A 15,872-nucleotide genomic window follows, 5' to 3' on the forward strand; every position below is an offset into this window, starting at 1 on the left:
CGCCTCGGAGCCGCCACATGGCTGAGAGGCCCATCACATATGTGTAATGTATGAGTCCCTCATACAACAGGCACTCAATAAATGTGTGAGGGGTATATGCTTGCGTTAGCACTGTGTGCGGGCGACCTGGAAGGAGGGCCCAGATTGGCAGAAGGCTGCAAGATGCTTCAGAGAATGGAGTTTTGAGGAGTCCTAACTCTGCCGTCCCGGTGTTCGAGCACAGCCTCGAGCAGCCCCCGAGCTCTAGGAAGCCCCCATTTCCAAGCCCAGGACATACTGGGCCCGGGGCACAGACTCTGCTCACACCTTGGCTCCCGTTCCAAGGCACCCACAAACTCCGTGACCTCCGCAGCTGGCGGAGAAACCTGGGCGCAGGAAGGGACTCCCTTGTTGTAGGTGAGGAATCAAGGTCAAGAATCTCCTTTAGAGTCCCCGCATTTCAGGAGAAGTGTAATGCTTTTCAGGCTCCTCCGACGCCTCACTCAGGTTATGCCTGGGAGAGCGAGCCCTTTAAGTCTCTACCCACTGGGCACGTCCCGGCCTCTCCCGGGAGAGGAGGGGCGGGGCGATATGGCTCCGCCCATCGACAGGGCCCGCCCCCGGCGTCCCCGCCCCGCCCCCGGCACTCAGCCGGCGGCGCCTTTGATGTTCGGACCCGCCAGCTCCCCGAGCCTCTCAGCCCTGCGTCCGCGCCCCGCGCCCGCAGCCCGCCCAGGCGGAGTCAGCCCGCGCTCCGCCCGCCGCGCTCCGGGCTCGGAGGTCCGGACTCCGGGCTCGCTGCCTCCCGGGCCGGCTCCGCGCCCCGCACCCCCGCGCCCCGCGCCCCCGAGGGAGGAGCGCACCATGCCTCAGCTGGACTCGGGCGGGGGCGGCGCGGGCGGCGGCGACGACCTCGGCGCGCCCGACGAGCTGCTGGCCTTCCAGGACGAGGGCGAGGAGCAGGACGACAAGAGCCGCGACAGCGCCGCGGGCCCCGAGCGCGACCTGGCCGAGCTCAAGTCGTCGCTCGTCAATGAGTCCGAGGGCGCGGCCGGCGACGCGGGGGTCCCGGGGGCGGGCGCCGGTGCCCGCGGCGAGGCCGAGGTCGGGGCCGAGGTGAGCGCCGGCCCGCGCCCCGCTTCTCCCCCGCAGCCGCCACGCTCCGCCGGCCCCGGCGCTCGGCTCGCGCTACCCCGCCCCTCCCTCCCGCGGCCCTCGGGGGTCCGCATCCCTCAGACCCCTCCTGCCCCGGGCCCCGAGCCCCCAGCTTTCCCAGCCCTCTCAAGGCCCCTCTGGATCTCCCCGCAGGCTCTCGGGCGGGAACACACTTCGCAGAGACTTTTCCCCGACAAACTTCCAGAGTCTCTGGAAGACGGTGAGTTTCTGCCGGCCTGGCTCCCCTCCTCCCGCTAAGGCCCGGCCTCGGTGGGAGAGCGGGGCTTTTGAGGACGGGAGGGAGCCGATGGGGTGCCTCCCCCCAACTGCAGCTCGAGGAGGCGGTAAAACCGAGGAGGTGGGGGAGTGGGGGGCGGGTTTCCCGGGCGCCGCCGGGCTCGAGTCACTTCCGGTGCCCTGACCTTTATAGGAGTAAACAGACCCCCGCCATCTCCGCCTCCCCTCCTGCCCAGGTGACTGACTAATCCCCCGACTTGAGAAAACGTTGGCCAAGGTTCCTTGGCGGGAGGGCGGAGTGGGGGCCGAGAAAGGGAGGCCCGAACTCGGGGTCCTTCGTCGAAACTTGGCACTGCGGGCACCCCCAGCCCTTCAAGTCACGAACTTGAAGGGGACCCATTGGCAATTCCGATTTTCTCTCGAGCGAGCAGACAGCCTTCAGCCCGAGACGCCCGGGCTGGCGCTTCTGACCAGCTGTGGTTTTTCCAGGCCTGAAGACCCCGGAGTGCGCCAGCGGCATGTACAAAGACACCGTCTACTCCGCCTTCAATCTGCTCATGCACTACCCACCCCCCTCGGGAGCAGGGCAGCACCCCCAGCCGCAGCCCTCGCTGGTAAGTGGCCCCAGCAGCCCAGCCCGCCTTGTGCCTGCTACCTTCTTGATCAGGTATGTGAGGCATGGGCAAGAAGTGACTTTTGCCTAGAACAAAATGGATACAGAACTCTGTTCTTGTCTCTTTCCCCATCCACACCCAGCGGGATCTGAACCAGGAGAACTTTCCTGAAGTAAGGAGGGCTGCCCTAGGCACCCCACCTGCCTCCAGCTGTTGGCTTTTGTCTTCCAGCTTGCTCATGAGCAGGCGTGGGCCCTGTCCTGGTGCTAGGTGGTGCTGGGATGGAGTCGGCTTGGAGAACGGTTAAGCTGAGACCACCCACCCCTCCTGACGGTGGTGCATGTGGTGTGCTCAGAGTTGTGAGCTTGGCTGTTAGCCTTCTCCCACTAAGCCCCAATCCTCAGTGTTCGGAGGAACGGGCAGAAAAGCTGGTCTGCTTCAGGTCTCCTGGTTGTACGGGAGAAACATGTTCTACTCGCTCTGTCCTTATTGGCATGAATGTGGCCTTACCAGAGAAACAACCCGAACACGATGTGTGGAAAGTGGGTTTTTATGAAGCTGGCTTGGTCTCAGATGCACCAGGAAGGGTTTGCAAAGGTGTTTCAAATCAGTAGTGTCAGTAAGCGGCCTGTTTAATGAATTTGCAAATTAAATTTAAGTCCCCAGTGCTTTGAGAAGATTCCATGATCATTACAAACCATGCTTTTTGCCCACTGGTGCAGATGACCTAAGGTGTGAAGAGCCTCTTCTGAGTGCTGTAGAGCAGCGGTAAAGCTGCACTTACGAAAAATTCAGATTAGTGTTTCCGAGTGTGCTCAGCTGGCCGAAGTCAGGGGTGAGAGGAGAGCTTCTAGAGTTCATGTAAGGGTTTGGGGTTTGTGGTGGGTGGGTGTTGGGTGCAGATAGACCCAGGGCAGGTCAGGCCAGCAGTAGGAGGCTCACATGGCTAGTGGTGGGGGTCACTCAGAGGGCGGAGAGTGACTGCCAGGCTGTGTCAGATCAGGAGTGAGGCGGGTTGGTTCTGAAAGCTGTTTCATGCTGAAGCTGGTGGGACATGAGAAAGTAGATTGAGCCTTCTCTCCAGAAACCCAGGATGGAAAACCTGGTAGTAGGCAGCTGACTAGAAATAAGCTCCTTGCCCTTTGGACCCCCATTCCTTCATCTGTGAAGGAACATGTTGGTTGAGTGGTCTGTCTGGCTTTCTGCTCTGGGGTGGCTCCATCTGTGAGGTACTCGCTTCCTTCCAAGTCTGTGGGGCAAGGGGCTCACCTTCTGACCTTGCCACCTGATGCAGCAGCTCTCCCCAGAGACCTCTACCCTCCATGAGCTGATACTGAAGGATGCTTTGGGGGCCCCCTACAAGGTGTAAACCCTTAGATTTGGGGCCAAGTGGTGGGACCTGACCCACCACTGCCAAACCACAGGCACGTGAGCTGCTGACAGGGGGCTGGCGTCCCTGATAATCATGACTAAACAAAAGGTCTAGGACCCAAAGCAGACCTAGCAGGCAGATTCCCTCCGGCATCTTATGATTACACAGAGGGGCAGGGAAAAGGCGGTGTTTCTGAGTTTCTTTCACAGCCTGGGCAAGTGGTAGGAGAGTGCCCAGAGTGGGAGTGCCTCGTTCTTCGTAAGGGTGTGGTGATGGGACCATTTGGTGTCCTTTAGCTTACACTGGTCAAAGTGTAGGCAGATGAATGGCTGCCTCTAGCAGTCAGGATTGTGGGGGGAGTAGGAACTAGGGCAGGCACACCATCACTCCCCTGGCCTGGATCATTCATTTTTTCAACTTTGGGCTCTTTCTCAAGGTACAGCAGACGCATTTCTATGTGTCGCACCCTCTCTTATAGGGGCAGATCCCTTTGTCCTCCTCCCCACACAGCGATAGCCTCCCTCAGCCTGGCTTATGGGAACACAGGAGGAGGGCAGGCTCTGGAGCTGACTTTCTGTGCCCTGGCATCGGCTGCTCTGTGGGGCTGGGGACAAGGACAGAGGCAAGGGCCTAAGGTAGGGAGATGCCGGGTGAGGAAGATGTACCTGAATATAGGGGAGCCTCCTTTAAGCAAATCTGATACTTACAACCAAATAGCAAATAAGAGTAGTAGTTCTTTGTGTTACTCAGAGTTGTGTGGACATATAAAATATGGTGAGGACTTAAAAAGCAAAATTAATTGACCCCATGTTTTGGGAGCACATTTATCATGTGATCCAAGGTTCATGTGTCTGGAATGAGAAAAGAAACTCTTACAATGGGTTAGGAGTCCCTTGTAGGGGACCTGAGGAAAATCACCTTTGGAAGTTTTTTTCCAAAGCTCTGCTTTCCTGAGCCCCTCTTCAGGGGACAGATGACACACTGGCCAGCCCCTCCCCGTGAGCCTTAGAACTTGGCCCCTCTTGCTCTTTGCACTCTCTGAGAGAATCCAAGTGGTCAACAGTTGTGCGGGGGAGCTCAGGGCCGAACGCTTGACCTCCCCTGACAGTGGGGAAAACCCATGCCAGGGACCTCATCTGCCCTTGTGTATAGGTGGAATACCCACGCGGCTGCTACACCGGACACCTTAAAGCAGGCAGACTTGGACGTTGTCAGGAGCAATGGGCCAAATGACCACCTCACAGACAACTGCCAGGGGGGCAGAGGGATTTTTTTCCCAAAAGGTTCCTTCTTTTTGGTACTTGGTTTCTTGCAAACTCTGTTTTTGGAAGTGGAAATTAGGTCAAAGTTAATTTCATAGCTGATGTCTTTGAGGCATCTAATGTAGGCTTGCAGACAGTTACTGGCCTAGACCAGTAGCCACTATTGTTTTGTTTTGTTTGCTCTGCTCTGGGATCGAGGTGGGGAGGGGCAATGACTGGTCCTGTGCCAGACTTTGAGGGATTTCTGGGATGAGTAAGGCATCACTCCTTAGGGAAACTCAGAGTCTTAGTGCAAAACTGACAGTCTGGTGCAAATCCCCATCTCAAAAAGGATATGAGGCCATGTCAGTCTTCTGACCCCTTCTATGGGCTCTGCTTGGTATCTGTGGCCTGGAAGGCTGCTGAGCCTTTTGCCATTTAGTTGAAATGCCCAGAACAGGCAAATCCATAGAGACAGAAAGTAGAGGAGTGGTTGCCGAGGGCTGAGGGAGGAGGAGAATGGGTAGTGACTGCTCATGGGTACGGGGTTTCTTTTTTTGGGTGATGAATATGTTCTGGAATTAGATAGTGGTGATGGTTGCACAATCTTGTGAATATATTAAAAGCCGCTGAATTGTATACTTTAAAATGGTCAATTTTAAGGTATGTGAATTACATCTCAATTTAAAAAATAAATAGCTGAGCTGAGCCTTTTGGCTCTTGCAGGGACTTGGGGCTGTTTCCCTGTGCCGTCCTGGTGTCTGGGCATGCCCGGAGACATCTGATGTGAAGGAGCCCACTTGAAGCAGTGGGCTTCTGGCCATCGGGCTCATGTTCTCTGACTCCAAGGTCTGAGGTACAGGTGAGGGGAGCGAGCCCTGGGGGAGCAGGAGGTGAGGGTATGAGCAAGACTTGAGCAGAGGAAGGAAGTGCTGCTGACGGGTGGCTAGCCGGTCCGGGGGGGCTCTGCAGAGATGCACCCACCCAACCCTCCACACCCCTCAGAGGGTGAGCAGTGGGGCCTCACGGAGGAGGGGTAGTGATGGTTGGTCACCAGCCCTGGTTGGGATGAAGCCTGTTAGGAGAGAGTTTGGCACCAGGCTGGCCACCAGACAGAGCAGAACCAGCCTTTGCCCCTGGAGTGCCCAACTGAGTGGAGGAGACAGATGAATAGACCTGAATCCCTGGCCAGAGGAGTACTGTCACAAAAGGTCCTGCTGGCGTGTCCTGGGAAGACCTGGCCCCTGCCTAGGCTGTGAGGAGGGTCTGCTGAGCAGCTTCCTGAAGGAGTAGAGTTGTCTGCCAGATGAAGACAAATAGGGGGCTGGCAGGCATCTGGGCTCCCTCCAGACATCCCAAATCTTCCACGTCTCTACTTCATTCGCTACCTCCAAGCCCCAACCATCACCATCCCTCCCCCAGGAAGGCAGCCTCCACTAGGGTCCCTGCAGTGGACCTGGGTCCCTCCCCACAACCCTACCCTAACCCTCAATCCAGGATCCACAGAGCAGCCAAACATAAGTCAGATGCCACCTCTCGCCTGATGAAGCCCTGTAGAGGCTCCCATTGCTCTTGAAGTAAAATCTAAGCCACTCACCACGGCCTGAAGGCCTGGGTGGCCAGCCCCTGCTGACCGCCCCTCCTCGTCTGCACCATACTCTTCCTTTCTCCCTAAAAAGCAGCCACCTCAGTGGCCTGATAGGTTTTACAACCACCAAGTTCTTTCCATCTCAAGACCTTTGCGCTCGTTCCCGCAGTTCGGCATTCTCTTCTCTAGCTCTTCCCCTAGCTGCCACTTCTCATTCCTCACTCAGGGCTTATTCAGATGTCACCTCCTCAGAGAGACTTGCTCTGACCATCCAAGTGGGGCCTTCCGTCATCCCCCACCGGGCCTCGGCTGCCTTGCCCACCCCAGCAGCTCTTCAGGCCAAGGTGGTTGGCACTGGTTTATGATGCACTTGCCATGCTTAGTCCAGAGACAGCCCATGTGTCAGAAGTATGTCTGAGCCTTAGTTTCCTCATCTGCACAATGGGAGTGGCAAGCCCTCCTCCCAGAGTTGGACTGAGGACTGGAGGCAGCAGTACCAGGGACGTGCCCAGGAAGGTGCCAGCGTGGCCTGGGCTTGGGGGTCGGGGTTTGGCCACAATTGATCCCTCTCCCTTGCTGTCCTGGCTCCTCTGGGACCAGGGGTGGCTCAGTGGTAGGCGCCATGTGCACTTCTGTCTGGAGGACTATATCTCCACTTTGGGCCACGGGGTTTGGGGGTTTGAACCCTGGGGACCAGCCCTCAGGTGTACAGGCCCCCTCCTCAACGCCTGCCTCACCCAGGCATTCTTGGGAGGAAAAGTGTTATTCCTGGGGCCAGACTGGGAGCCATAGCCACTCATTCCATCCTGAGAATCCTCTCCCACCGCCCGGAGATTTTTCGGAAAGAGGCTCCCCTTCCCCAGCCATATAGAAGCCCTTTACACAGGATGTTAGGGGCTTAAGCTATTTTGTAAGAAAAAAAGGGAAAAGACCTTCATGGCCATTAGCCTCTGAACCACTCCCAGAGCTTTTCTCACATGGTGCCCCGTGTGCAACACCCCTGTGTCTTGCTCCGACGCTTCCCTGGTGTGCAGGCCCCCAGGCAGTGCCCATGCACAGCTTCTTTGCTTGTTTTCCCTCATGTTTATTATTCATCTCTCCCTCGTGTGGCTTCTAGTTTGCTCGCAGCTTGCCTTCTTTACCAGCGGGAATGATGCTCTATACAAATCACTGCTTGGTTTCCATTTTGATTATTTTCCTGGAGCATAATGTTCAAAGAGAATTGTGGGTTCAAGAGGTAGGAAGAATCAAGGCCCCAGTTCACCGAGGGTTCCTTGCGGTGCCCAAGCATAGCTGACGTGGAGTTTCCCCTTTTTTGTTGTTCATTTTATAGGTTCGTGGTGGGCAGTGAGACTTAAAAGTAACTTTGACTTGCATTCCTTCCTGACTTGGAAGGCTGTGTGGTATTTGGAAAATCTGCAGCAACCCCCTCACCGCTAGCTGCTCCCAAGGTGAAACTTCGTTTTCGGGGCTTCCCTGATGCATTTCAGGGCCAGGAAAGCACCCTGAAGGAGGCCTATCCTGCAGACCCCTGCCCCACCCTGTCACCAGGGGCTGCTGTTTTAGGGCTGCCATCCACTCCTCCAGCTTAGCAGGGTGGAGGGGCTGACAGAGAGCCCTGAGTTGGTCACCAGGACCCAGGTATTCTCCCCCGGCCCCAGCAGGGTTTCACGAGCCAGCTTCCATAGCCCGCAAACAGGGATATCCATACCAGTTCTGCCTACTTCCCCAAGTGCTCCAAGACTTAGGCGTGAGTGGAGTTGAAAAGGGGGGGCCTTGGTGGTCCCCTCTCATGGCCAGTTGGCAGACCATGCCCTCCTGGGTCTCCTAAGATCACACCCAACCCCCGTTCCTGCATGAAGGGAGGTTTAGCGGAGCTGCAAGAATGGGCTGCAGGGGCACTGGTTTCAAGTCGCATAACTGCTGAGGTCAGGCTGGATCAGGGTGGGCACAGAGCCACATGGAGGGGATGAGGGGAGCCGCAGCCTCCCTCTGAGCCTCCTCGGGCAGCTGCGGTTCCGAAGCCATACAGTCACACTCCCTCATACCTTGTGACTGGCTGCTTCCTGCCACTGTGTACAAACAAGACTCTGTTGGAGGAAACAGGTGTTTTATCAGGTCACAGGGCTCCCCCTCCCCGAACGGTACAGTGCACAGATCCTTGGGTAACAGCCCTCCTCTGCAGGTGGGGACAGTAAGGCCAGGTCAGGGAAGGGACTTATCCAAGGCCCCTTAGAGTAGTGAAGGGGGAAGGCCTGAGTCGGGAAGCTCCGCCCTCAAATACCGTATCTTCCACTCCTTGGCTGGGTGGCCTTGGGTAAGTTAACTCCTGTGGGCCTTAGCTTTCTCATCTAAACATGAGGATAGCGAAGGTTCCTACCTCCTTGGGTTACTGTGGAGTGGAGCGAGATAGTGGATGTGGAGTTCCCGGCACATAGTAGGTGCTTCCTAAGTGGAAGCCACTGTGGGAGGGATTGTTAACACTGTGTGGGAATGGCCCTTGTAAAGGACGCCGGTCCAGTAGGTGCAGTGCTCCTGAAGGTGCGGCTGGACTGAAGCCCCTGATGCTCTCCGTCCTCAGCTCAGCAGCCAGTTCCCCTGGGGCAGAGCAAAGAGGACAGCTGTCCGGCCCAGCCAGCCCTCGGGCCCTCAGCTGGTCGACGACATAGTGCCAGCTGTACCTAGAATCCTGATCCAGACTCTTAACCGGTATTTACTGAGCCCCACTTGGCCTTGGCTCAGCTCAGAGGGGACGGCTGCCTCTGCCCCACCCCGCAGAGCTCAGCTCTGGCAAGGCAAAGAGACTCTCCTTGGGGCTCAGAGTCGGCCGTGTTGGATAAAGGGCACTGAGGAGGGAGGGAGGCCAGTGGGGGCAGCCAGGAAGGCTTCCTGACAGGGGAGAGTTCTGGCTGGCCCAGAACCTGCGAAGGTGAGAGTGGGAGAATGCTCGAGGTCGGGGGCACAGCTCAAGCAGAGGAGGAGAGGCAGAAATTAGTATGTTCTTGGTCATTGGAAGAGCCACCCGAAGCCCAGGGTCTGTGAGGCTGGAGAAGGGCCAGCACTGAAGGCCCAGCACGTGACCTTAATACCCGGGGGTGCTGGTTCCAGAGCCCAGGAGTGGCTGGTGGGTACCTGCAGTGTGTTGGCAGCATGAAGGGCAGTGTGGTGCCCACGGGAGATGGTTTGAGTTGAACATAGAGGGTGAGGCGGGCAGAGCCGGCAGCTGGGGCAGGTGGATGCTGGGATGCAAGGGAGGGGGTGGGCTTTGGGCAGGGCAGACCCGAGCGGACTGGCACATGCAAGGCAGGAGTGCCTCAGAGGTGGAAGTTTTGTGTTATTTCTTTTGACTGTCAGTCTCACTCCAGGGTCATGAGTCCAGGGTCTTGTCCGCTGTTTCCTGAGGGGAGCTGAACCCCAGAGGTCAGGGTGTGCAGCCCATTGGTGCTTTAGCCAGGGTGTGGAGAACACGTCTCCTCAGCACTGTCTCTAGCAGGACTCCAAGGCCCCAGGAGTCAATGGAGGGTCTCTGAGACCCCAGGACATTGTTAGCTTCTTCCTTCAGGCAGTTTGCTGTCTCAGCTCGCAGACCTTTGATGCTTGGGGTTTGGACGTGGGTGCCGCCTCCCTCCCTTAAAGAGGTGTGGCCCACATCAGCCTTGGCATGTGTAGTCTTTGAGCTGCAGCCCGGGAGGGTTTGTCCTGGTCAGAGGGTTTGGCCCCTTCTGGTCCTGCAGAACATGGGGCTCCCGTTGGCTCAGTCCCCTGGTGGGTAGAGGGACTGTCCCCTGCTGGATAGGGTCCCTGGCCCAAGGTAGTAGTTTGGTGAGTTTGGCCCTCTCTTGTGGGGAGGCAGCCATGCAGCCTGTCCCACCCATGGAGCCTGCCTGCCTGCCTGGGCTGTGCTAGCAGATATGGCTTTAGAGCCCAGAGGGAGATGGTGACACACAGCCTTCATGTCACAGCCAGCTCCACAGCCAAAGCTCCTTGGAGATCAGAGGAAGCAGATGCTTTGCCAACCCCTTTACCCCTCCCGTTAAAACAACCATCTCTCTCTCTCTCTCTCCACGAACCGGAGAGGTGTCTGGGCTCCACACTCTCTGCTTTCAGCTGATGGCGAGTATGCGGCTGGGGCTGCAGGCGTGGATGGGCAGGCCCCAGGGAACAGTGCGTTCTGGGGGTGCATGGTTACAGCTGCCCCAGCCCACCGTGTCTGGGTGGCCTAGCCAGGGCTGGCCGGTCACCCCTCCCAGGAAGCCCAATTTGCCCATGATGGGAGGGGGCTATGATGGGTAAGGAAGCCAGGGACCAAGGCCACCTCCTCCCCTGGGTGTGTGACCTCAAGCAAATCTGTTAACCTCTCTGGGTCTCAATTTCCTTCTGTAAACGGGGGTGGGGAGCTCCGGACATGAGGATTTCTGAAGTTCAGACGAGGGTCAGCTGGGGAGGCCTGCTGCTCGGGTGGGCCTCAGGGGGTCTTTGGTGGGTATTGCAAGGACTGCTCCAGGCCTGGTCTCCCTGTCAGGCAAGAAGGAATTGTAGGGAGGGAGAGACAGGTGACAGAAGTCCAGTTGAGGGTATTCTGACTAACTCTGACCTGGCTCTGGTGGCAGGAGGCCCAGCCTCCCGGTCCGCTGGGCCGCCATCTGAAACGCATTACCAATGCTTTGTAAACTGCACATCATTCGGCCACATGAAAGCCTGGGATCTAAAAATAGCCATTCCCAGAGGACACCCCGCATTGGCGGGGCTCAGCTGACCTCTGCACGCACACCCACCACTAGGCCACCTCCCTTGCCAGGGGGCCCCCGACTGGCAGGGCCACACCCACCCACCCTCCCAGTGTGGGCAGCCACTGCCGGAGGCCACTTTATCTGGGCACAGATCTCGTCCAGCTGCTCAAAGCTGCAGGCCTCAAGGCCTTAACTAGGGCAGAATGTCTGGAGGAGGCAGCTGAGAGCATGTCAGTGGCCGCAGGACCCCTTCCCCAGACCATAGTTGCCTGGCATGTCTGTGGGAAGCCAGTGGAACCATCTTACAGATGAGGACACTGGGGCCCTGTGGAGGGGAAGCACAGGAAGGGGGACTTGGCCACTGTCAGATGGTAGACAGGAGGGCCGCTGGTGGATGTGCTGGTATGAGAAGGGCAGGGTCCTGCCCTGGACCCCATGGTGTCGGTGGAGTCTGCCCCAGCACGAAGGCAAGGCAGCTGTGGGTCTCCAGGCTGCTACGGTTGACTCTTTGCCCTACTTTCTGCAGGCTCCTTTTCCCTATAGTCTCTATGACCAACTGCAAAACCACTCTTTTCCCTAAAAATAAACATGCTTATGGGATTGGGGGAAGCTTTGTAGCTATCAAAGGAAATAATAGGGTGTTTAAGAAAATTACATTGCGTTTTAAATAACCAGCATGAAAGTCATTAAGTTTGAAGTTTCATTCAAATCAGATGGCTCTGTGGCTGGCCCGGTGGCCAGGCAGGCAGGGGGTGGGTGGGCACTTAGGGACGCTGAGAAGCAGCCTGTGGAGAGCTCTGCAGCAGCGGCAGTGAGGTCTCTGCGGCTATAGCCAGGGTCCAGGCGGGGCGGCCCCAAGTGTGCGCCGGGCTGCAGCAGCCGCCCCAGAGCTTGCCGACAGGCTTTGAAGCAGGCTACAGCCTGGGAGCCCCCCAGCTGTGGTGGGCAACCCCATGGGTGGAGCTGGGGGGTGAACATAGACCAAAGGGTGTGGGGCCAGATGAAGCTGGGATTGCAGAGGCCACAAGCGTTGATGGCCGTGTTGAGGTGGGGTTTAAGGGATGGTGGTTGGGATCAAAAGGGCTGGAGAGGATCTACAGGGCCAAGGCCACATCTGTCTTCTTCACTGCTAGAATCTTAGCGGCCAGCATAGCGCATGACCCATAGTAGGTGCTCGTAAACTGTTGCAAGAATAACAACAGCCACAGTAATAGTGCATGTGTCAAGAACTTCCCAAGTGCCAGACCTGTGCTGGGGACTTAATCCTAATAGCAAGATCCTTACAAGAAGCCAAGAAAGTAGATACTATTATCGCTCTCATTTTACAGATGGGGAAACTGAGGCTCACTCAGAGAGGTTAAGAACTTGCTAGTACCTGTCAGAGTCAGGACTTGGACTCAGGTCTGTTTTACCCCAAAGCCCAGGCTCTGGTCTGTCCCTTTGGTCTCGATTGTGTGGAGCTCATTGGGAGCATTGCAGGCTGCAAAGCTGAACCCTTGAGTTGAGTTTATGAGCTGAATTCCTCTGGCCTCAAGGAAAGACTTGGCCCTTACTGCCCCTCCTGGGCGTGACCTCAGAGCTCTGGACCTGGGTCAGGGCTGGACCACATGCTATCGGGGGCCAAAAGGGTTGTTTCTTGGTTAAAAGCAGGACCTCAGGGCTTTCAGAATAAATATTACCTGGAAAAGTGTTTATAAATGACATTTAAGATGACATCAGGTTTGGGAATTCCCTGGTGGTCCAGTGGTTAGGACTCTGCACTTTCACTGCCGAGGGCATGGGTTCAATCCCTGGTTGGGGAACTAAGATCCCGCAAGCCTCCCGGCGCAGCCAAAAATTAAGTTAAATTTTTTAAAAAAGATTACATCAGGTTTGATGCATGATGCAAGGACAGTTAAGAACTGTGTATAGGTTGATTCCTCCTTTCTAACTTTGGTCCTGGTCCTGGCTTAGCTTGGAGCTCACTGTTGGACTTCTCTGGCCCAGGTGCCCTCCTCTGTGTGGTCCAGGGATGGGCTAGAGGGTGTCCTAGGCTCGGAGACAATGGGAATGGCTGGACTGAGGAATCTGAGGGCATCCCTGCACATGGGTGTCCCCTCCCCAAACCCCTTGGAAACCAGATCCACCTCCCAACCCTGCTGCGGCATTTTGAGGGTTTCTTCTTCTACCACTGCCCTCCTCTGCTCCTCCCGTGCCACCCCCCACGCCTCCCCCCGCCCCTGCCCTGGCTCTGGTCACTGAGGGCTAGTCAGGAGCTCAGGAGTCTGGCCCAACAGCAATCTGGCCGTAGTCCAAAGGAAATCGAGGGCCAGCAGCCCTGGCCTGGCACAAAAGCCGGCTTTCCTGAAAAGCCTTGGTCTAGGAACATGCTCGCCTTTGTCTTTTGTTTTCTTCTTCGTTAATTTTAAAAAATATTAGCAGACACAAATATTACTTCATTTAATCCCTATGAGATATGGATATTGTACAGATGGGGAACCTGAAGCACAGAGAGACACACTTTGCAAGTGCTGGAGGAGAGACGTGAATTCAGGCATCTACCTCTGTGTTCCCTGCCCTTACCACCTGCTGCCTTGCCTCTCAGACAACATATCTATCCACTCATTTTTGAAAAGTTGGGTTTTATAGCTACAGCTGGGTCGCCTTGGCTCCCCCATCCCATCCATCCCCACTCCTCACCCCCGCCAGGAATTTAGTGTTTCACCCTCTCCCTGTATTTTTATAGTGTTAGACCCAGGTGTGTATCTGTAAAAGCTGTTTGGTGTGGTTTTTGGAACCCCCTAACTCAACCTCATTAGAGGGCTCCACCCCAAGAGGGCCCCTGTGACAGTTGCAGCAGCCCTGCCCTCCTCCGTCTGCTTACACTTGGCGTGAGGGGCTTGGGTGGGAGCATCCTGGGGCCTGAAGCCTCCAGCAACTCGTTTCCACTCCTTGCCTTGTTCACTTGGGATAAACCGCTGGACTGAGTCCAGGCAGAGCCCCAAGGGCCTTCCTTAACTGGCAGTAGCTGCAAGGGTTAGACCCAAGTGAGCTTCCTGACTGTGGCCCCAGGGCAGAACTGTCCTCTGGGCTGGTACAGGCAGCTGAACAGACCAGGTGACTCAGAGACCCCCATCTTATCTTTGCTCCTCAGAAGCTGGCTGGAATTAATCGGGGCAGGAATGCAGTGCCAAGGCTGGGGATGAGATCTCCAAGTCTCCTCTGCCTCCCACCCTTGAGCCGTCGCTGACCATCAGCCTCCGCCTCTCTGGGCCCTGCGCCAGGCCGCCCTAGCTCTCGCTCCTAGGCAGCACACTAACTCTTCTGCGGTGGCCATCCACCCCGCATGCACGTGGACTGGGAAAAGAGGCCAGACCTGGTGGGAAGAATGACTTCTCACGGTTCCTTTAGTCATTTACAACTGAGGACCCACATCACCTCCTGTGAGGGCAGGGTGTTGCTGGCAAAATCCAGCGGGTCCCGGGCAGGTGGAGGTCTTAGTGAGGAGACCCAGTGTGGGGGGAGAACCTGGCAACCACTCGGCTCCTGCGCCTCACACGTGTGGTCTCCATTGCTGTGCGCTACCAGCTGGCCTGGGAGGCCTCTCACCGAGTGGTAAAGATCTCTGGCCAGGAACCCCAAAGGGCTGGATTCAAATCCCGATCTGTCATTACTTGCTCTGAGACCTTGGGCAAGTCATTTAACCTCTCCCGGCTACCCTTTCCTCATCCGCACAATCTGTACACACGTCACAAAGTGGTTGGGAAGACTGGTGGGATTCGGGGGGCGGGGGGCGAACCCTGCAGGGTGCTAGGCACACAGGAGGCTGCCACTGGTGGCGGCTGCCGTGTCTAAATCTGCACCTCTGCTGCTTTCTTCATGCCTTTTCTACAAAGCGTTTTTGTTTTGCTCCCAAGGGAACAAAACCTCTGAACTCCTCAAATGCCTTCTTCCCAGAGCCTGGCTTTCCCTACTGCCAAAGACAGCCTGAGCCGAGGTTGTGCCCTGGCCTCTGCCTCAGGCACATGGGCTCCCGGAGGGCTGGGCCTTGAGGAGCTGGGAGGGCGACTGCCTGGACAGGGGATGCCCAGCCCCCAGGCTGCTGCAGAGTCCCCAGACAGTGTGTCGGTAGCATCAACTAGCAGCTCGGCTGCAGCAGCTCCCGGAAGCTTATATTTTCCTCTGAAAACATCCTGTCCTGAGGGGCGTTTACCTCAGAGAGGAAGAAGGAAAACAAAAGTAAACGAATGCATAGAAACCGCTGGAGGCTGTGGGCCAGGCCACTCAGCTAAGTGAGGTTCCGCTAGCTCCGGGGGTGCCTCGGGGCCAGGCTGGGTCTAGTGTAGGCCTGTGGTTTGCCAAGCCTGTAGGCAGGGACTCAAGTCCTTGCCTCTGCTGTGGCAGGACCCCCTATCTGATGTCAAGGCCAGGCAGCTGGTGGACTGGCCACGTGGACCTGGGAGGACTCTGTGCATCCCTGGCCACAGTCCTGTGCTGGCAGGCGGGACTAAAGCCTCCTGGTCCGCAAGGGTGTAGCCCAGCCATACCCTAGCCCTCCAGCTCAGCTGGCCACACGGCCGCGGCTCCATGCTCTGCGGTGGGCGTCTAGCACAAGGCGTCCAGCACGCTGTGGGCGGGGTGCTTGAGGGCCGTCCTCTGGAGAGCACCATGTCCTGGGCAGCGGGGGCTGGCAATAAAAGGGCATGAGCCCAGCCAGGGGATATCTGCAGACATGGGGTCTGGGGAGCCTGCACATCACGGCTTGGCTGATATGCAGGCGAACCTCCTTTGGAGGACCTGCTTCCTTCTGGGAAGTTCATTCTCGTGGTCCCAGGCCGTGGGGCAGCTTCCCACTCAGAAACTGGCCAGACTCCTTGGTGCTTAAGCACCGTGGGTGCTGGACAGTGGATCCCCAGCTCCAGACCTAGAGGACTGGGGGAGCTGTGTGTGGTGGGCACTAGTGGGCCCTGGAGCTGG

General features: G+C 57.1%; 1 protein-coding gene across 1 annotated transcript in view; it reads left to right on the forward strand.

Annotated features, from left to right (window-relative positions):
• The first annotated feature begins 662 nt into the window (after positions 1–662).
• TCF7 (transcription factor 7) overlaps positions 663–15,872 on the forward strand; it is a 31,348-nt gene continuing 16,138 nt past the window's right edge. Inside the window, 3 exon segments of the mRNA XM_079916649.1 lie at positions 663–1,095; positions 1,288–1,354; positions 1,861–1,985. Coding sequence (XP_079772775.1) covers positions 844–1,095; positions 1,288–1,354; positions 1,861–1,985 — 444 coding nt within the window. The 5' untranslated portion in view covers positions 663–843.

This window comes from Stenella coeruleoalba (genome assembly GCF_951394435.1).
Source record: "Stenella coeruleoalba genome assembly, chromosome: 3".
Classification (NCBI taxonomy): Eukaryota; Metazoa; Chordata; class Mammalia; order Artiodactyla; family Delphinidae; genus Stenella; species Stenella coeruleoalba.